At 59.9% G+C, this 19,292-nt stretch overlaps 1 protein-coding gene across 7 annotated transcripts in view; it reads right to left on the bottom strand.

The window, feature by feature from the left end:
• The window catches only part of ADGRL1 (adhesion G protein-coupled receptor L1), a 50,672-nt gene that overhangs the window by 3,941 nt on the left and 27,439 nt on the right, over positions 1-19,292 (bottom strand). For 2 of the 7 annotated variants that reach the window (XM_086408842.1, XM_086408841.1), the window contains exons 4-23: positions 17,970-18,079; positions 11,866-11,950; positions 9,852-10,652; positions 8,521-8,835; positions 7,681-7,784; positions 7,215-7,400; positions 6,855-6,893; positions 6,521-6,704; positions 6,226-6,348; positions 5,505-5,719; positions 5,038-5,208; positions 4,422-4,631; positions 4,084-4,304; positions 3,779-3,845; positions 3,213-3,304; positions 2,384-2,552; positions 1,011-1,139; positions 768-864; positions 558-686; positions 382-399 (exon numbers count right to left, since the gene is read on the bottom strand). In XM_086408842.1, coding sequence (XP_086264968.1) covers positions 382-399; positions 558-686; positions 768-864; positions 1,011-1,139; positions 2,384-2,552; positions 3,213-3,304; positions 3,779-3,845; positions 4,084-4,304; positions 4,422-4,631; positions 5,038-5,208; positions 5,505-5,719; positions 6,226-6,348; positions 6,521-6,704; positions 6,855-6,893; positions 7,215-7,400; positions 7,681-7,784; positions 8,521-8,835; positions 9,852-10,652; positions 11,866-11,950; positions 17,970-18,079 — 3,465 coding nt within the window. Of the gene's footprint in view, positions 1-381; positions 400-557; positions 687-767; positions 865-1,010; positions 1,140-2,383; positions 2,553-3,212; positions 3,305-3,778; positions 3,846-4,083; positions 4,305-4,421; positions 4,632-5,037; positions 5,209-5,504; positions 5,720-6,225; positions 6,349-6,520; positions 6,705-6,854; positions 6,894-7,214; positions 7,401-7,680; positions 7,785-8,057; positions 8,496-8,520; positions 8,836-9,851; positions 10,653-11,865; positions 11,951-14,267; positions 14,764-17,969; positions 18,080-19,292 lie in introns of those variants that run through there. The other 5 variants (XM_086408839.1, XM_086408840.1, XM_086408843.1 and 2 more) reach the window with 4 other exon arrangements.

The raw sequence follows: 19,292 nt of genomic DNA, 5'->3' as shown, positions 1-19,292 counted from the left end.
ACCTGGCTTTCCCTGGGTTCACCCTGTCCCTGGGGTCTGGGGTCTTCTATTCCCTCTCTTCCTCACTGGCAGTGGGGAACCAGCTCAGCAGACGGTTAGTGGGGGTGGGGACCGATTTCCCCAGGGTCCCCTCCCATCTGGGGGCTTGGAGTCTCAGCAGTATGAGGAGCCTGGGTGGCCAGGTCCCTTTCCCGTGATCTCCATCACCATGACTCCCCACCTAATGCAACATCATCCAGCCGGCTGCCAAGCCAGAGACTCCTGTCTGTGTGTGGGGGGCACCCCAGTTCTCTCTAAGGTGTGGTCACCTGAGGGGGCCGCTGTCGCATTCCCCTCTTGTCCCCACCCTTGGAAACATCAACAGGAAACAGTCATACTTACTGGGCTCCCGGTAGCTCCCTGCAGGTGCCGGCCAGGAGGGAAGAGAGAGAAGGTGAGAGCAGGCTCAGAATGCCGGGTCTAGGCTCCGACCAGTTCAGGAGGCACGAGGGTGCCCCCCGTAGAGACCCTCCCCACCCCCAGACCTGGCACCCTCTCTGGCACCAGCGTGCCCTCACCTGGGGAGTTGAAGACTGGGGGCGAGGAGGGGTTGAAGCCCACTGACTCGGCAATGAGGGTGTTGTAGGGGCTGGTGCCCCCACGGGGCTGCAGCACAGGGTTGGTCAGCAGGTGGTTCCCCATGGTACCTGCCCAGGAGGGAGGACGTCACGAGGCAGCTGGGAGAACCTCAAAGGGAGCGCAGGCGGGGCTCAGGAGTGCCCCCTCACCTCGGTTCAGGGTAGGGGTGCTGTTGATGTCGCCCGCCATGAAGGAGGATTCCGTCTGCTTCCTCACGGTGTCGTTCCACATCCTCCGGATTCGGCTCTGGGGACGTAACCCAGACATGAGGGCTCTCGGGCCGCCCATTCTCCCCATGCCCGATGGGTACCACCAGGGACTGGGCGGAGAAGTGCCCTGCGCCTGGGGCGCTGGGTCCGGCCCTCAGCCCGGGGCGCGGATCCTGCCTGTACCTGGGTCCCTGTGTAGTAGCGGGCGTTGCTCCGCATGGCTGAGGTCTTGAGTGAGCCGTGCGCACCCCCGGGTGGGGAGCGGATGCAGCAGTAGGAGTGCCGCAGGCACTTGCTGTACTCCTTATGCACCTGCGGGTGGGCGAGGAGGGCAGGCAGTTGGCAGACCCGAGACCAAGCTGCTGGTGGGCACCAGAAACCCCGCCATCCCCTCCTGCCTCCAGCGGTCAGCCCAGCAGGCTCTCTTCTCACTCAGGCCCATCTTCCTTTCTCCACCTTCACCATTAAGTTCTCATCTGTTCATTTGCTCAGCAGACCTTCAGGGAGCATCTTCTATGTGCCAAGTGTGGTTTAGGCCCCAAGGACAGATGCAAATCAGAAAGAGAGCCCTCCTTCTCAGAGCTGGTATCTTCCAGCAGACAGAGACTGAACACATCTACAGCAGCAGTGCGTTATGTGGGCTGTCTGCCCAGAGAACCATGGCCGGGGGTTAGGCAGGGCTGGTGGTGGGAGTGGGTGGTGATTTCCAATAGACGGGGGAGCGGGGGGACTCACTAAGGAGACGTTTGGCAAAGACTTGAAAGCAACAAGGCAGTGGGCCCCGCAGAGATCTGGGGAGGGGTAGGGGACAAGCCCCGAGGAAGGCCCATGCCTGAGTGTCTGCAGACAGAAGACAGAGCGTGGCTGGAGGAACGGGGAGAAAAGGGGGGCCCAGGGCGGACCCCGCGGGCCGGTGGGGGAGCCCTGTAAGGATGTCACTGTCACTGTGCGTCCAGTGTGGACCTGTCATCAGAACAGGAACACAGCTGACCTTGCAGCCAAGACCAGTGACCCCTGCCTTCTTCACTTCCTGTGCAGCCATCACCCACCTCACTGTCCTCTGAGACCAACAACGGCCTGACTGGGGCTCCCCACTGCCTTCAAGACGAAGTCTAACACTCCTTGGCTCCGTTTCCCTGGCTTCCGTCTTGAGTCTACAGCCTGTACACTCTTCTCTACATTCCTCTGCTTCTGTTACCTCTTTATTTTTAAGATTCAGACTTTAACACCCTTTATTTAAAAAGGAAACTTCCTGTCACCACAAAACTCATGGTTTACCCCGCGACTATTAAAGTAGGAAATGTTCTGTCTGGGTGGCACCCGGAGCTGTATTCCTCCACACGCTTGATCTACACCCCAAGCCATGTCCCTGCCCTGAGCTCTCCCGACTCCCCACATCTGTCTTGCTTTCTCATTCCTCTGGGCTCCTGTGTCTTGCTCTGTTCCAGAACCCTCCTCACCACGGGCTAGAATCTGCCTGAGCCTGTGCTTCCCTCCAGGCAGACACAGGTCCCGCTGCAGAAGACAGGCCCCTGGCCCTCTTCCCCAGAACTCACCTTCTTCTGTAAGGCGCAGTGAAAGACAAAGATGAAGACCCCCTGGAAGGCGTTGAAGGTGGTGAAGAGATAGGCCATGACCACGGACTCCTTGTTGATAAAGAGGAGGCCGAAAGCCCACGTGAGGCCCAGCAGGAAGAGCAGCGCAATGGCTCCCAGGGCCCAGGATCTGGGGGGGTGGTGGGGAGGAGACAGGACGTCAGAGTCCCCGCCGTCGGGGACACCACCCCCAGGGCCCTGCTGCACGTCCCTATTTCAGCAAGTCTGGGCAGTGCCCTGGGGTGAGCGGGCCTGCCCAGCGACACTCATCAGCCAGCTAGGCCTGGGGGGCATGTGGAGGTCGGGGGGTCAGGGTTCTCTGAATAGCCAGTCATTCTCCTGTATCCTTCATCCTCTTGGCTACACTTCCAAACCTTTAATCTATCTTTTGCTGCCTACGTGTCTTTAAGTTACCCTAAAATGGACTCGCGTATTTTTTTCGGCCACCTTGCACAGCTTGCGGGATCTTTAGTTCCTCAGCCAGGGACTGAACCCACACCCTTGGCAGTGAAAGCACCGAATCCTGACCACCAGACCTCCAGGGGACTCGCTGCGCTTGCTTTGTGAACTCTCTCACCCTAAGCGGTGATGTGCCTGAAACCTTCATTGGATGTGCTAACATCGTGTTGTCTAATACTCGTTAAACAGACACACAAAGAACATAGTAAAACACCACCTTCGTCCTTAAAAAGCAACGCAAGAGGTGAGAACACCACCTTTCGGGAAAGCCTGGGAGAGGCTGGGCCCAGCTCAGAGGTGCCAGGGCAGAGGTGCAGGGAGGGGTGCTCACTTAATGTTGTCGAGGCGACTGGAGTCAGGCTTGAGCACAGATGAGCTCCGGACCATCTTGTGCAGAGTCACCATGAGGAACACCAGGTTCACCTGCGGGCGGGTGAGGGGAGGGCTGGCCCGCGGCCCCTCTGCCTCCAGGCAGCGGCTTCTGACCAAATCCCAGCTGCCACCCCCGCCTCAGGGTCCCCTCTGCTGGTATGTGTGCTCGGCCGCGTCCAACTTTTTTGCAGCCCCATGGACTATACCCCCCGGGCTCCTCTATCCATGGGATTTCCCAAGAAAGAATACTGTAGTGGGTTGCCATTTCCTGCCCCTAGGTGCCTGTTGATGTGGCTCTCGGGGCTGGGGGGACAGGGCTCGGGGGCCTGACATAGAGCAGGAGCTCACACCACAGCTCCTAGACAGACTGACCTCAGTGCTGGAGCTTTACAGACACAAGCTGCTCTTTTTTGCCTCAGTTGGCTGCTCAGTTTTCAAGGGCTTGGGGAAAATGGGGGTCTGGGGGTCAGAGCTGGTCTGGATGAAGGACAGACTCAATGCTAGGGATACTGCCTTCCAACTCACCACAATAACAAAGGAGACGGGCCCAATGAAGCTCCAGATGAAGTAATTGTCCACTCGGAGCCAACACCTGTAAAGGAAGCAGGGCCGGGAAGAGAGGTGTGGCGGTGCGGGGGAAGAGAAGTGAGGGGGGCAGGGGAGAGGGGGTGCGCCCTTCCCTCCCTCTGACCCCCAGGGCCCAGGGACTCTAATGGCTCAGGCCCCAGAGCTCAGGAGAAGGGAGGCCAGTGCCCTGAGGGTCCTGGCTCAAGGGAAGCTGCTGAGCAGGGAACCACAAGGAGGAGAGACTAGGTGGAGGGGGCACTCACGCCTTCTCGGTGCCATAGCTGCGGTAGTCGATGGCGGCCGCAATGCCCACCACCAGGGCAGGGAAGCAGTACCCGCCCAGGTAGTAGTACTTGGTGCGGGAGTACTCGCTCTCAAACACCTCCACCAGCAGCAGGTAGAGATGCACACCCTCTAGGCACAGCCAGGAGAAGGCGGCCAGGAAGAAATAGTGCAGCAAGCCCGCGAAGATGGGGCAGGCGATCTGGGGACAGGGGTGGGGAAGCAACGCAGGTAAGGGGCTGCCCTGGCCGCCAACCTGCCAGTGGGCATCACAATCTCCTCCCCGCCCCTTCCGCTCCTGCCCCAGAGTCCCGCCCACCTCATACTGAGTCTTGTCTATCCCGACAAGGAAGAGCAGCTCCGCCAGGAAGAGGTTGATGCAGAGGTTCTTGTGGATGGTGTTCCGGTCGGTCTGTAGCCCCCGCAGGAAGCAGAAGGTGGAGATACAGATGGCCAGGCAGACCAGGGAGATGACGATGCCCACCCAAGTGATGACCGACAGCAGCAGCTCATTGATGCGGCCCTGGTACTGGGGAAGGAGCAGGGGGCATGCTGAGCCTTGCACACACACATGGGCCAGGCCAGGGGCCACGAGCTGCAGCCCACTGGGCCTTCTGCCACCTACCTGGCCTTCTGCCCCACCCCAGTCTACTAGCCAGGCCCCCACCCCTCTACAGGTGGCACGCTCACTTCCCATGCTCTGGCAGGCTTGTGGAGACATGACAAAGGTTGACACCAACTTGCTTCTCCAGCGGGCCTTGGGAAAAGGTGGAACTCGGACTAGGGAGAGCCAGACATGTGGCCTCCTGCCCTGGGCAAGACTCAGGGCCCCCCATGCCCATGAAGGTGGCCTTCCCTGGCACCACCCAAGAGGCCATGCAAGGCTGAGCCAGGAAGCAGGCCCGCCAGGAGGGGCGGGGCGCTGGTCAGCTTACGATCTCGCGGTGCGCCATGAGCACAGCAAAGTTGGTGAGGTGGCTGCAGGCACATGTGGTATGGGTCTTATTGGACTCCACCAGGCGGCAGCCCTGGGTTGACCAGTAGCCCAGCATGGAGCGCTCTGAGTAGTTCCAGAAGGAGCAGTTAGCGTTGAAGTGGTTCTTAGCCTGTTGTGGGGTGGAGGCCAGGGGGTCAGAGCTGGGAGTCCAGCCCCAGCCCCAACACCCCACCATGGGGACAAGCAGGAGACATGCCTGGGGCTTCCAGCTCCAGGTCACAGCCTGAGATCTCTGGGGACAGATGGCCCGAGATGCTAAGGTGGGGGCTGGGAGGCTGCTTCTCCAGGGAGGGGTTGTAACTTGCTCTCGGGGTGGGTGAACACACAGTGCGGGGTATGGATCTGCAGCCTGGGAAAGCGGAGGGTGCTGGGACACTCACGGAAGGAGTGGACATCTCAGCTCACCTCCAGGTGGGCCACAGTGAAGATGACAGGGTCCATCAGGAAGACTCGGCTGGACTCCTTGTTGATGGACGCTGCGATGACCTGCGAGTTCACCACCAGGGAGGCGCCCCCTGGGCCCCCCGAGCCTGCTTCACCCGCCAGCTTCACCGTGGCGTTCTCGGTGGACAGGAAGAGGCCCAGGTTGTTGTAGAGAATGAAGACAACCTTGACCACTCCTAGGTAGGACAGGCCCAGCAGGCGTGTGTCAGCCCCTGGCTGGTGCCGCCCTCCAGTTACACTGGCCGCTGGGATCTTTGAAGTCAGGCTGCCGCCCAGGCAAGGGGGCTCTAGGAGCCCTTCCGTGGGACCACTGCTCAGTTGCAGGCAGTTCCCAATGGCAGGGTAGTGATCCAGGACACACCTCACCCACCTCTCACTTTCTGTGTGACCTTGAGCAATTCCCTAACCTCTCCGGGCCTTAAATCTCAAATGGCACAACCTGCCCTAAACTCTGAGGATCATGCTGCTGTCGCACAGGAGTGAGCCCTCCAAACTGTCTGAGGTTCTGTGGGGCTTTCTGGGGTCCCCCTGAATCCCTTGAAAAGTTACACTAGCTTGCATGAAGGACACCTCTGTGTGTTGCTATGGGCTCCAACCTCTCATCAGAGTCTTCAGCCTGATCAGAGTTAAGAACTTCCCCATGAGAAGAGCTGGGGTACCGGCTCAGGGTTCAGACACTGACCGTTGCGGCTGTTCTGCTTGATGGTGTTGGCAGACAGCTGGATTGAGTTCTCGCTCGGGTACTCCTGGGGGAACACCAGCTCCTGCACTTGGCCCTCAGTGTTCAGGACTGTGACCTCGAGGACTGTGGGGACGGGGTGGCAAGGCACACAAGGTTGGGGTCTGTCCACAGTCCAGAGGCCCAGGCAAGGTTGAGGGCCAGGGTAGCCCTGGGTTGTCCAGGAGGAACAGGGACCCCCCCACCCTGTTCAAGTTCTGCACCCCGACTTGCCCCCCCACCTGACAGCAGCACTCACCCACGTTCTGCTTGGCGGCCAGGAAGCGGGCCGGCTCCCTGACATTGTCTGCCAGTAGGAAGGCGCCCTCTTCCAGGACATCTAGCAGCATGGTGGCCGTGTGCGCCTGCTCGGTGGCGTTCATGTCCTTCCAGGACTCGAGGGCCTCCGGCCGCAGCAGGTTGTCCACTGTCTCCACCACAGCCTGCAAGTGTGGCGGGGCAACGCTGCGACTCCCGCTCTGTCCCTCAGTCCCTCCAACTGGGCTCCGCACCCCCTTCTTGGAACCTCTATCCCCCGGTGCCTCCTGGGGCCAGCCCCACTCACTCAGGAGACAGGAGCTCCTGGGCCTCACCTTGATGTAGTCCTTGCAAGTTCTCTCCCGCTTGTGCATCTGGGGAAAGAAGGAGGTGGGGTGAAGGCTGGTCTCCCAGCCCCTCTCTCCTTGAACCCTGACACTCACGTCTGGACACCAGAGAGATTCCTCTTCTGTCTCTGCCACTGACCTGGGGCTAGCCCACGAGCAAGAGCCATTGCTAAGGGAGCCCCCGCGCCCCCAGGACCATCCAGGAGGGAGTCCCGGCCGGCCTGGGCTCTGTCTCGCCTTCTCCTCTCCTGGCCGTGGATGGCCGCCTGGCTTTGCAGTGCCAGGCTGGGTGTCTCCCAAGTTCCTAGGGCGGTGCCCCTGCCCCACGGCCCCCGCCGCCGGGCCCACCTTGTTGTAGTTCTTGCCGGCCGACTCGCGCTCAATGGGCCGCAGCGCCTGCAGCTGGGCATCCAGAATGTCCAGCAATTGCTCCATCAGCTTCACAGAGGAGGACACATCACCCGCATAGATGGAGCCCCGGGTGTGGCGGGCTAGCTCGCTGGCAATGTTGGCCGCGTTCTCCCCACTCTTGATCTGCAGGAGGCAGGAGGGGGAGCCCCCGGTCTCGTCAGGGACCATCCTGCTTCTCTCTCCACACACCCAGCCTGCTCAGCCCCTCTCATCCCTCTCTGCGGTCCCTTCTCCCTGCCTGCCCTGGCCCTCCCCATCTGTCTGTCCCCTCTGGAGACTAGGGGTGGACCCCGGCCTGTCTCCCCAGGAGTTCCACCGCCCCCCGCTGTGCCCTGTGCCTGGGCACCCAGGGCCAGCAAGGTAAGCATGTGTGCCTATCTGGGGGTGGGGTGGCTGCTGGTACCTTCTGGGCCACCTGGTTGACCCAGGGGGAGGTGCAGTTGCTGAGGTCAGGGCCCCGGGGATTCCAGAGCCCCAGGGCTGGTAGACACTGGAAGGAGGCAATTCCTGTAGGGACAGACACACAGGAACAGAGAAGGGAGCCACGGGGAGGGAGAGGGGAATGGGCCAGAGCAGGAAAAAGGAGATGGCAGAGAGAGGGGGACGAGCAGGTGAGGGAAGAGGTGAGGGGGCACGGAAGACCGGACATGAAATAGGCCAGACAGTCAAAGAGAGGTGTCACTCTGAAATGACATGAGCCGCCCACTTCCCCTAAACCCTCCCTCTCGGCTCCTCTTCCAGCTTGGCCTACCACAGTCAGAGCCTTCCGGTCAAGCCTACCTTGGAAGCCCCACCACGCCTCTCGCAAAGCCTCTCTGACCCTTCCCTCGGATCCCTGGAGCCTGTGGTCCCGGCCCTGCCTTCTCTGGTGCGTCAGCTTCTGTGTCCTGACCCCCAGCTGCTCCTGGGCCTGTGTCCATTTCGGTCCGAGGCCAGGACTCAGGTTACCTCCCAGGGGCTCCCTGCAGGGTCCATCCAGGGCTTTGCATGGCAGGTGCTTAGAATTGCAGGAGGGGACAGGGGTGGAGCAAGGGGCACTAACTGAGCTGTGACTGTGCCCTGGGGACACAGCTGCAGACATGAAGCATGACCCTTGCATACAGCCCACTTTGGCAGGGAAGGTGGACAGGTAAGTGCATCCAAGCTGAGTTAGGGGCATGTCCCCTGTCCCTTTCCTGGCCAAGCCAGCAGTGGTCATTCCCCAAGCCAGCTACAGCAAAGGTCACCTAGGCTCGGCACTCACCTCGAGTCCCCTTGGGGCAGGGCCTCTCCACCAGCATGCCCTGCTGGGTGGCCGGCCATTGGACCCGCCGCACCTCTCGAGGTTCACAAAAGAGTTCTGGGGACACGTGCAGATTGGGGGCAGGGGGCCGCCGGGTGCTGGGGGCCGGGGCAGTGGCTGGAGGTAGGTCAGGTCCCAGCTGGTTGATGGCACCCACGGGGTGCGTGGTGAGGGGTGCTCGGCGGAGCGGGGTGGTGGCTGCTGGCGAGGCTGTGCTCGTCAGGGGTGTGGGCCGGGCTGTGGTGGTTGTGCTGAGGGGTGGGGAAGTGGCTGGGCCTGGAAGGGAGAGGGGACACAAGATGCGGTTACCCCCAGGGTTGGTCTCCCACTAGGTCTGAGAGATCTCCCCTAGCCCCTCTCTGCCCAGAGGCCCCACGCACCCCTGGGACTATACAGCGTCAGAAGGTGGCAGAAATCCACTCATTTGTCCTCTGAGGTCTGAGAGCAACTGCAGAGGACAAGCCAGGAAGGCAGTGTTGCAGGCTCCCACCCTCATGCTCCTCTTACTCTGGGCTCTCTGGCCTGGCCACGTCCCTTCCCTCTGGGGACCTCAGTTCCCCCTCTTTTATTCGAGGGGACTCTTCTTGAGCTGTGGGGCTGCACAGAGCTGGTTTAGGGTGGCTGAGGGGTTAGAATGAGACTGCCGAGGGGTTCCCAATCCTAGTCAGTATCAGCAGTTCAGCTTTGCTGTTTTACTGGTACTCCCACCCAAGACTGGGGTTGAAGGGGCTCCAGGGCTCAAAACGGCCTTAGGAGAGTGCAGCTTGGCTAAAAGCCCAGAGTCCTTGGTCTAGCTTCTCAAATAAGCAAGCTAGCTAGTCTCACATCCACCCAGTGCTTGTGTATATGAAAATCGCTCAGTTGTGTCCAACTCTCTGAGACCCCCATGGACTGTAGCCTGCCAGGCTCCTCTGTTCGTGGAATTCTCCAGGCCAGGATATTGGAGTGGGTAGCCATTCCCTTCTCCAGGGGACCTTCCTGACCCAGGGATCGAACCCAGGTCTCCCACATTGCAGGCGGATTCTTTACCATCTGAGCCAGCAGGGAAGCCCACCCAGTGCTTGGGTTTCCTCATCTGTAAATGAGGCAACAGTAAGCCCTGGCTCTCAGACTGCAAGGATCAGAGGAGTTAATTGGAAAGTGCTGAAAACAGCCTGTCCCGTTGCTACCTCTGTGACCTCCAGGGTTCCCTTGAACGCACCTCCAGGTCCTCTAGGAGCTCAGAGTGCACCCCCCTCCGCTTGAGACCCAGGGGCAGGGGCTGTTGGGGAGTGAACTCGAGCTGTCCTCACCCGCACTAGGGTCGGGCGGCCCAAACTCCAGGCTATAGCGCACCACAAAGTAGTTGTTCCAGACATAGAGCTGGTTGTCGCGAGGGTTATAGTCGACAGAGGAGACGAACTGGTAGGGGTTGGGAAAGGCCAGGCTCACAGGCTCCTCACGGTTGGCGTTGGTGTTGAAGGCGTAGTCCACGCGGTTGCCGGCTGCCTCGCTGTCGTCGTCCACGTACACGGAGCGCAGCACGTACAGGACGCCGCACACCATGAAGGCGTTGGACGCGGAGCGCTTGTCGTAGCCGGTCTCCCACGTGCCCTCGAAGCGCAGCGTGTAGGGGTTGAGTTGGCTCACCACCAGCCGCCCGTTGTTGCCCTCAGTAGCGTAGATGACCCACAGCCCGTTCTCGTCCACTGCCAGGTCGATGTCGGTCTTGCCCCCCCAGCGGTAGGGCGACGTGTCGTGGTAATTGGCTGTGTTGATGACCGTCTCCCCGCTCTTGATGCGCGTGCGCAAGTCGTACTTGACAATGTTGCGCGTGCGCTCCTTGTTGTAGAAGACGGCGCCGTCGTAGACCACGAAGCCCGTGCCGTCTACGCGGTTGGGCAGGCGATAGGTGGTGGTGTGGCGCGCTGCCACGTAGTCCTCCCACGAGGCGTACTCGGTCAGCGTGTCCGTGCGGTAGGGGATCCACGGCATGACGTAGATGCGGTCACCTGCCTGCAGCGGGTCCTTGCACCATGCACCAGACTGGTGCTCCGACTCGTGGGTTGAGGTGGGCTCCAGCACCTTCTGCAGGGTCCCTGGGCACACGAAGACTGGGTCGGGCGGGGAGGGGCAGGGAGGACACAGGGAGAGGAGGAGGAGCGGGGGGCGGGGTGGGGGGGACGGGGGTGGCAAGGGAGAGGGAGAGAGAGAGGCGAGTTGGTCACGTGGCCAGCGGGGGGAGCCAGGCTGTCCCCTCCTGCTGCTGCAGTCACGGTTGCTTGGTAGGGCTGGTGATGGGAAGGGGGTTTCTGGGCTGGGACCCCTGCCCCGCCCAGCTGCCCCTCTCCCTGGAGATGTCAACCCTGGAGGCCATTAAGAGCAGGGTTAGTGGTGGGGGGGTAGGGAGGAGGTGCCCCTCTTTCCTTCCCTGGCTGCTAGAGACCCCACAGGCTGGGGATAAGGGGTTTGGCAAGAGCCATCCGAGAGTCAGTCTCATGTGCCTTTAGTGGGGGATGGAGAGATTTCCTCATTGGAGCCACTGGTGGCTTTGAGGTGCCAGGGACTCAGGGCCCTGTCCCTTTGCCATCATTTGCGCCCCTATGGAAGAACTAGGGTCAAGGGTCCCATCTTTCACCAACCACACCAGGACACAGATATATATATATATATATATATATACGTTTTCTTAAAAAACTCCATTTTCTTCCTCCTGCAAAAACTGCAAGGTAGAGTGATGTTTCTGTACCCACTGTGGGTGGGTGTCAGGAGCGCACTCCTATTCCAGGGTGAGAGAGGCACCCAAGGTTCCTGACGCAGCCTGTGACAACCCCCCACCCAGCACCCAGGAAATCAGGGGCTGGGGAAGAGTTTTCGGAAAAGTCCAGCCCCTCCTGAGGGGTGCCCAGCCCTGCCCCCAGCCGGCAGGGTCTCTCATGGGGTTTATCGAGCAGCAGACACTGATACTGGTGCACAGGGGTGGTGGGGCGAGGGCAGAGAGGGAGGGGACTCCCGGGAGAGTTGGGTAGGGGGGAGGAGAGCTGTGTGGAGGGAAGAGAGACAAGTGGTGGTGTGGGGGCGCTCGGCGAGGTCCTGGCTCCAAGGGAGGCACGCCGGAGAGCACCTGGGAAGAAAGAGTTAGTGCTGGCGAGGAGAGAGGGGGGTGAGCAGAGAATTCACTCCAAGGCCCAGGCCCGACTGAGGGTCCCTTGGGGGGGCAGTCCCAGGTCCAGCTCAGAGGGGGCCAGGGAGGGAACCAGGTGCTAGGATAAAGACCCAGCCCGCCCCCGACAGGCCCCCCACCTCCCCTTCCCCGACCCGATTTACCTGCAACCATCCCCGGCTCGGGAGGAGGGACCAAGGCAGCGCTGATGTCAGAAAGGTGGGGGGCCCCGCCCCACCCCCCCATTCCCTGAAAAGGAGGAAAACCTCAACTGCATCTCGTTGGCCACCAACGGCCTGCCCACCCTTGCCCAGTCACGACCCAGCGCCACCGACTCCTGGACTCCCCCTACTGGCCCGGTGGGAGTCTGGGCTTGCACAAACAGTGTGGCCAGGCTCCCCTCCTTCTCCCACAGTGGCGAGGTCCCTCCAACCAGGATGGCTGGGGGCCTCCCTCTCGGCGCCGCCCGACTAGCAGAACCTGAGGACCGGCCGGGGTGAGAGTTTGTAGTGAATTCTCTGCTCCTGCTTGGCCTGTCACCAAAGCAGCCGGCCCGAGGGGACAAGAGAGGGCTGGGACTTGGTGCTGGCTTGGGGAGGAGCGTGGCCCCAGTGGCTAGAGGGCCTTGGCCAGGAACCATTCCTCATTCCAATTCCAGCCCCATTCTTCAGCAGGGTTAGGTGGGTGGCTGGGGATTCCAGCCCGCCCGCCACAGTGTCAGGGACTTTCTGATCCAGGGGTCTTGGGTCACAAAGCAGCCAGGTGCATGCCCTGCTTTAGGAGGGGGAGGGAAGCCTGGGGCTCCAGCGCTGTGTTCCCAGTGCCCTGAGGGGTTAGCCTGCACCTTCTGTCCAGCCCACTGGCCTCTGCCCTTTTCTCCTGTGCCTGGGTCTTCCCTCTCCCCAAGCCAGGCCCCCCAGCCAGCTTTGTGACGCCTGACAGATGTGTTTGTATGTGTGTGTGGGGGCGGGGGGTGGGCAGTGGGAGGTCTCAGAGCCCGGCCTGGTGGGCAGGGCATGGAGAAGGAAAACGTGGTTAGAGGTTACCCTGGGGGAAGGGGGAGAAGATGAGGAAGGGCCTGCTCGGGGCCTTTGCCAGCAAGGACCCTGCCCCAGCGCCAAGCTCCCAAAGCCTTCTCTGCCCTCCAGCCTCCTCCCACCCGTCCCTTGAAGAGAAAAGATCCCAGGCTGCGTGTCCGACCACCACCGGGCCTGCAAGAAGAGTGTCTGGTGCTGGGCGGAGAGACTCCAGGAAAGAGAGAGGGAGAGAGTGGTGGGGTGCAGTGAGGGGCAGGGCGGTGGGCTGGTGGCCCAGGCCTCTATGAGATGGGGGGAGGGACAAGGGGGAGGGGAGCAGCTCGGAGGGACCCCGCCCTGCCTCCCTCAAAGGGGACGCTCCACTGACCACCGTAATTTCAAGGCCAACGTGATCCCAAAAGGTCATCTCTCCCATCCCCGCCTCAGCGCTGTCCATTTCCCACGACTTCCAGGGGAGGCGGTGGCCCTCCATGACAGCCAAGTCCAGCCCAGCCGCCCTCCCTACCGCCGTGGAAATTACGGTGCTCACGGAAGCCCCCAGACCCAGCCTGTGCCTCCCCCGCCCCCCTCTCTCTGGTCCTCTAACCACAACAGCCCAGAAGAAACCCTGACTGCAGCTTCGCAAGTATTTCAGAACCAAAAAAAAAAAAAAAACAAACGCTCCCCCGCCCCTCGCTCCCCCAACCGTGAGGCCCACCCCCACCCCCTTGGGCCCCCCAGTGATCTGGCAGGCGCCCTCCCCGGGCTGGGGGCAACTCACACCCCTCTCCCCAGGGGCTGCCCCCCACCACCCCCCGCTGGTGGAGGATGGGGTGGGGGTGGGGAAAACTGGTGCTCCGTGCTCCGAAACAGCTCTGGGCCTTGGAAACGCCAAACCAGAAGGAACTTAAACCACCAGGAGCCAGAGAGAGAGAGAGAGAGAGAGAGAGAGAGAGAGAGAGAAATAGAGAGAGAGGAGGAGGAGAAAGAGGAGGTAATCTGCTCCCCAAAAGGAAAACAAAGGTGTGCCCTCCCTCCCGCCTCCCCTGAACCAGACACAAAAGTTGGGGCAGGAAGAAAAGAGAAGACAGCCGGCTCCCCGGTGCCCTCCGCCCCCAGTCGGGAGCCAGGGAAGAGGGTCCCTCTCTCCCCACCCACCCTGGATGCTTATAGACTTCTCCTGAAGGAGGCAAAAGAAGAATGAGAGAAGGTCAGGTTCCCCCCCCACCCCTGCAGGGGCCAGGGACTAGAAAGGAGGGACAGGGAGAGACAGACAGAGTGAGAGGAGAGAGAGACAGAGGTAGAGAGAGCAGAAGGTCCTGCCCGAGCTCAGAGAAGCTCCCTTGGGTGTCTGGAGGGTGGAGTTGCCTGGTCGCACCAGGGCTGGCCCCACCAGTGGGGGGACACCGGGGTGGGGTGGGGAGCGACTGGACCAAGTTGGGGGGTGGGGGGGTAGAAGAAGGGGCCGGAGGGGAGGGCAGGTCACATAAGTGTGGTACAGGTAAAACAAAGTCTGAGTTAGGGGTTAGCATTGGTAACAGTGCGTTTACCTTTCTGCTCCACTTCTACTTTAAGCATCGGAAGAGAGAGAGAAAACAAATTGAAAAAAAAAATGTGCAAGAAAAAAAGAGAAAAAAAAAAGATTAAATTGCTTTCGTTTCTTTTCTGGCAACACGCCCCCTTTTCCTTTCTTTTCCTCACTCCTGGTTCCCCAACCCCGAAGGTAGAGCAGCCCCCGCCCCCATGTCCTTTCCTCCTAGGGAGGATGTCGGGAAGACAGTCACAGGGAGGAGGGAGACACACGGGAGGACAGAGACCGAGAGAGACACGGGTTGGGGGCAGGGAGAGGGGGCATACAGGTAGGCAGACGGACAGAGCCCTCAGCCCGGAGAGGGCACCCCCAGTGCAGCAAGGCTGGGGAGGGGGAGCCCCAGCCGGGAGGCAGCTCCGCTCCAGGGGCCACCAGGAAGGGATGGTGGGGGGTGGAGGAACCCCTTGGTCCCCTCCAGCCCTGCCTGCTGCCCTTGTGCTAGAACCGGGGGCCCAGGAGGGGATTCAGTGCCACCCTCAGCCTGGGAGCACCACAGAGAAGACACGCAGGATGCCCTCCCCTTCTGTGCTGGCCTTAAAAAGAGTCCAGCTGCGTTTCCCCAAACCCTCGGAACCCCACCCCCACCTGGAAGCCAACACAGAGAGAGGGTGGCAGGTCGGACACAGAACGATGGAGAGGCAGACAGGCGGAGCCCAGGGCCTCCAAGAGCCCCATCGGGGAGACGAGGCAGAGAGGGAAGAGGCTGGGCTGGGGGCGACATCACAGACGGGCAGGACAGCAGGAGGGGCCACAGACACGCTCCCCCGCTCCCCCGGGGGCAAGCCCGAGGCTCAGTCTCTCTGCCCAGCTCCCCCCTGGGGGCCCAGGAGCTGGGAGCTCCCCAGCCCACAGCTGGGATGGGCAGGCGGGCAGCACCTGGGGAGGAAGGGGGCACGGGTTAAACTGTGCTCAGCTGCAAGGCAAATCCAGCGTTAGTCGGGCCTGTCAGGTCCGTGTGCCAGGGGAGGTGGGGGGTGCCCCACACACCCACTGCTCCATTCCCATGGTAGCCCCGCACCCACCCCCGACCAGCACTGGGGTCACCCCAGCCTCTGAAGCCCATGGCAAGAGGGGCTGCCCAGGCTGTGCCCCCTCCAGGCTCTGGGCCCCCTGGCCCCTTAGGAACCTCTGACCTGGGCCTCGCTCTCCTGCCACCTGTCTGCCGGGAGGGGCAGTGTCTGACTCCCTTCCCAGCGCCTCTCCCAGAGCCTGGTACACAGGAGGTGCTCAGAGTCTGGGGCTAAGTGAGTGCCAGGCCTCCCTGTTTGGTGGCCTGGCTTCCATCACCCTTGGAATGCCAGCCCTCTTCTTCTGGGACAAGGAGTTAGCCCAGACCCCCAGATACATCCTCCGTGTCAGTGAGTGTGAGTGTGAGAATGTGTGTGTGTGCATGCGCACCCAAGCGCGTGTGCCACTGCCTCTCCCAGGGCTCAAGGTAGCTCTCTCCCATCAGACTGGGGGCTGCCCATTCCCTGAGCCCTCCTGGTCTCTGTGGGTCATGCCCTCCCACCCACACTCGGAGGTTCAGCTCTAGGAAGTCTCTACACCTCTTCCCTACTTCTGTACCTGCATAGTATCCACTCATTTGTTTTGTTTTGTTTTTTTTTCCCACTTGCTTTTGCACGCCACTTGGACCAAGAGATTTTTCCCCCCCCTGCTTTTTATCTGCCTGGTCTCAGGAGAAACTGGGCTTGTCAGCTGGTGTTAGTTTTATTTTTGATTACCAATAGCAATAATAATTGGTAAAAGTCATGGTGAGTGGTCAAAAGAAAAGCAATGACTACTAAGTGCTCAGCGCTTATTAGGTGCCAGGAAGCGAGGTAAGCACCCCTCTGGCAGCGTTTCGAGAATCCTGTCTATAAATGAGGAAACAGGTTCAATGAAGTGAAGCAACACGACTTCAATGAAGTGAAGTAAACAGAACGGGTGCAGTTTCCTTCACATCTCCCGCTGGGGGTGCACAGAGAGCTCTTTACCCACGTTCTCCGGAGTCCCGGCAGCATCTCAGAGGTGTTTGATCCCCTCCCAGCATCACAGAGGGAGGTGTAGGCTCAGCTGGATTGAAAGGGCACCCAAACCATTACTGAGCACATCCCGAACCAGGCTTGGGTCTGGGCGCTGGGGAGGGGGTTGAAGATGAGGTCTCTGCCCTGTGGGGGGAGTTTACATCCAGCACTTTGCCACCACGACTGGGCTCTGTGGCGGGCCCTGGGCTGGGCGCCTTGCACACATGACCTCCCAGACTCTTGCCTTCTTCTGCAGCGGCCCAGAGAAATTTAAGTCATTTGCTCCAGTTTCCGAGCCAGAAAACCCAAGGGCCGGGGCTGAACCTCGAACCCAGTCTAGATTTTTCCACTGTGCTGTGCTCCCCAACTCCTGTCCCCCTTCCCCTGCTGCCCCAGCCCACAGGGGGTGGGCAGTGTCCCCAGTGCTGTGGGGAGGCTTCAAGGATCAGATGGGCGTCCCCCTCAGGCGGTGACTGGAGGCCTCGGTCGCTGAAAGGAAAGGGTAAGGAGTAAAAGAAGAAAGCTATGGAAGCACATGAGGCTCTTATCTCCCCAGCACATCTGCGGTCACCTGCGAGGAGAAATCAAAGGTTGGGGGGAAGGCTGGGGTGGGAGGGGAGAGGAGAGAGAGTCACAGGGCCTCCTGCTCCCCCGCCCCTGCCCCCCACACTCAAGACACCCTGGTGGCCCTGCCTCCTCCCCACTCTGCCCAGAGGGCCCTACCTCCAGGTTGGCTACATGAAGCTGGGGGTGGAGAGGAGGGAATGGATGATGAGGAAGGGTTGGGGGAGCATGAGGGCTGGAAAGAAGGGCCATGTTAAGGGTGGGGTGCTGAGGAGGAGAGACCCTGTTGATGGTTTGCTTCCTTTAGTTGGGTGCAAGAATGGAAGGCCCCTGGCTCCCCAGATCACCTTCCTCAGGATGCCTGGGTACCACCCTCAGTCCAACATGGCAGCACTTCCTGTGCAGAAAGGAAGTACTGGCATGCTAACAGGCAAACCAACCAAGAGTTAAGAATCTGTGGAAGCTGCCCCTAGCCCTTCACATGAGATCTGCTGCCAGGCCTCAGAGGATGACCTGCTTTTCTATGGGTAGCTTCCAGGATTGGGAAGGGGCAAGAGTGGGGGCCTGTGAGGAGTGAGAAGGATAAGAGAAAGGAGAGGGAGCTGAGAGGAAGTGGGGTTAGAGGGAAGAGCATGTGTGTAAGAGGTGGTCAGGAAGGGAAGGGATGTGGGAAGAGCAGGGGAGGAGGAATTAGACGGCAGTGAGGTCAAGGTCCGGGGAGAGGAGAGATAATAAGTGTGCCAAGTGGAGTATTTGGGTGCGGCCTTGAAGTGTATAAATAAGCCAAGGGCAGGTGAAGAAGCAGGGTGAGCAGGCCAGAGTAACAGGAGCTGGAGAAGGTACCCAGTGGATGGGGACAGAGTCAAGGGTGGGGGTGGGGGTGGGGCAGACAGCGGTGTGGACAAGGGAGTCAGAGCAAAGAGAATCTGTGAGGGGGGGAGCGGGTCCAGCCATCCCTGTGTTCCTGGCCCAGCTGGGCCTTGTGTGTGTGTGTGTGTGTGTGTGTGTGTGTGTGTGTTCAAGGTGTCTCCTCCTCACTTGCTTCTGGGAGGGGGAAGGGCCCATGTCGCGTGAGGAACAAGATGACTCACTGTAGGGGACACAGTCGTACTGCACCTCCAGGTACTTGTAGGTCCCAGGGCAGGGGTCCGGAAAGGCGTCGGAGCCAGCGACCACCACACACTGGGTGCGGTTGTTACACCTGTGGAGGAGAGATGGGGGGTTGGGAAAAGACGAGCCTGGAACTGGGCGGGGGAGGCCCAGGCTCAGGAGAGGAAGGGACATCTCCACTTGGGGAAGGAACCACGGTGACCACGCCAGGGGCCGTATGTGGATGTTGTTTTCTGCCTCCTGTCTGCTCTCTCCTTCCAGATAGGAGTCTTCTATTCTCAGGCCTGGCACAGCAGGAAGCTCAAGGCTATGCCAGAGGGGTCACTCCATAAAATGTTTTTCCAGTCACCCTTCATCACTTTCCTCCTGAGTGTCACCTGTGCCATTATGTCTCTTTTTTTCCCATAAATTGACCATAAAACCTGTCCTTTGTTCAATAAGATGTGAAGCCATACATACAAGGTGGTATCCTTGTGAACACTGATGAAATGCTCAGTGCTTGCCACCTCATACCACGTCTTGACACGTCCCACCTTTTGGACAGAGCTGCCGCAAGGCTCTGCAGCCAGAGAGGGGCAGAGTCGTCCCTTCATGCTGAAACCATCCTCGGTTCCCCATGCGGAACTCCCCCAAGTCCCTGTCAACTTCTCAGGAGTCTGGCTACCACGCGATGGGAAGTCTACTTAGCAACAACAAAAAGATGTTTCTTCTCTGCTGTCTATACCCACGGTCAAGGTCTCTGTTTCCTGGAGAGCTGAGTCTTGGCTGCGCAGGACAGCACCTTGACTGTAGGTGTGAAAGAAGTGGTTTGGTTGTGGGGGGGCTTCCTGACAGGTATGAGGCAGAGGGGGCTCCTGCGTCTTCACTTCAATCCTGCTCTTAACCAATGAGTGCTTAACTCATGAGCATCTGCTCATACCCACACTCCTCACCTCCCCTTTTCAAAAATATAACACTGATGGGAGGTGGGAGGGAGGTTCAAGAGGGAGAGGACATATGTATACGTATGGCTGATGCATGTCGATGTATGGCAGAACCAACACAATATTGTAAAGCAATTATCCTTCAATTAAAAATATATAAATTTAAAAATATATATAACACTGAGCTCAGATGGTTAAACAGAGACTTTGTTACCTATGACCCAAAGAACTGAAAGCAGGTCCGTTCATCTCCGGCAACACTGAAGGTGTATTTGTGTACAACTGCTTGTATATGAATGTTCACAGCAGCATCATTCACACAATCACCAAAAGGTAGAGACAACCCACGGGCGAATGCGTGGATAAATGGAGCACAGCTTA

Source organism: Bos grunniens, chromosome 7 (assembly GCF_055505025.1).
Source record: "Bos grunniens cultivar Pamir isolate PY7600 chromosome 7, Bosgru_T2T1.0, whole genome shotgun sequence".
Taxonomy (NCBI): domain Eukaryota; kingdom Metazoa; phylum Chordata; class Mammalia; order Artiodactyla; family Bovidae; genus Bos; species Bos grunniens.
Note: the sequence above shows the minus strand (reverse complement) of the source record. Positions and strands in the feature narration are given on the sequence as shown.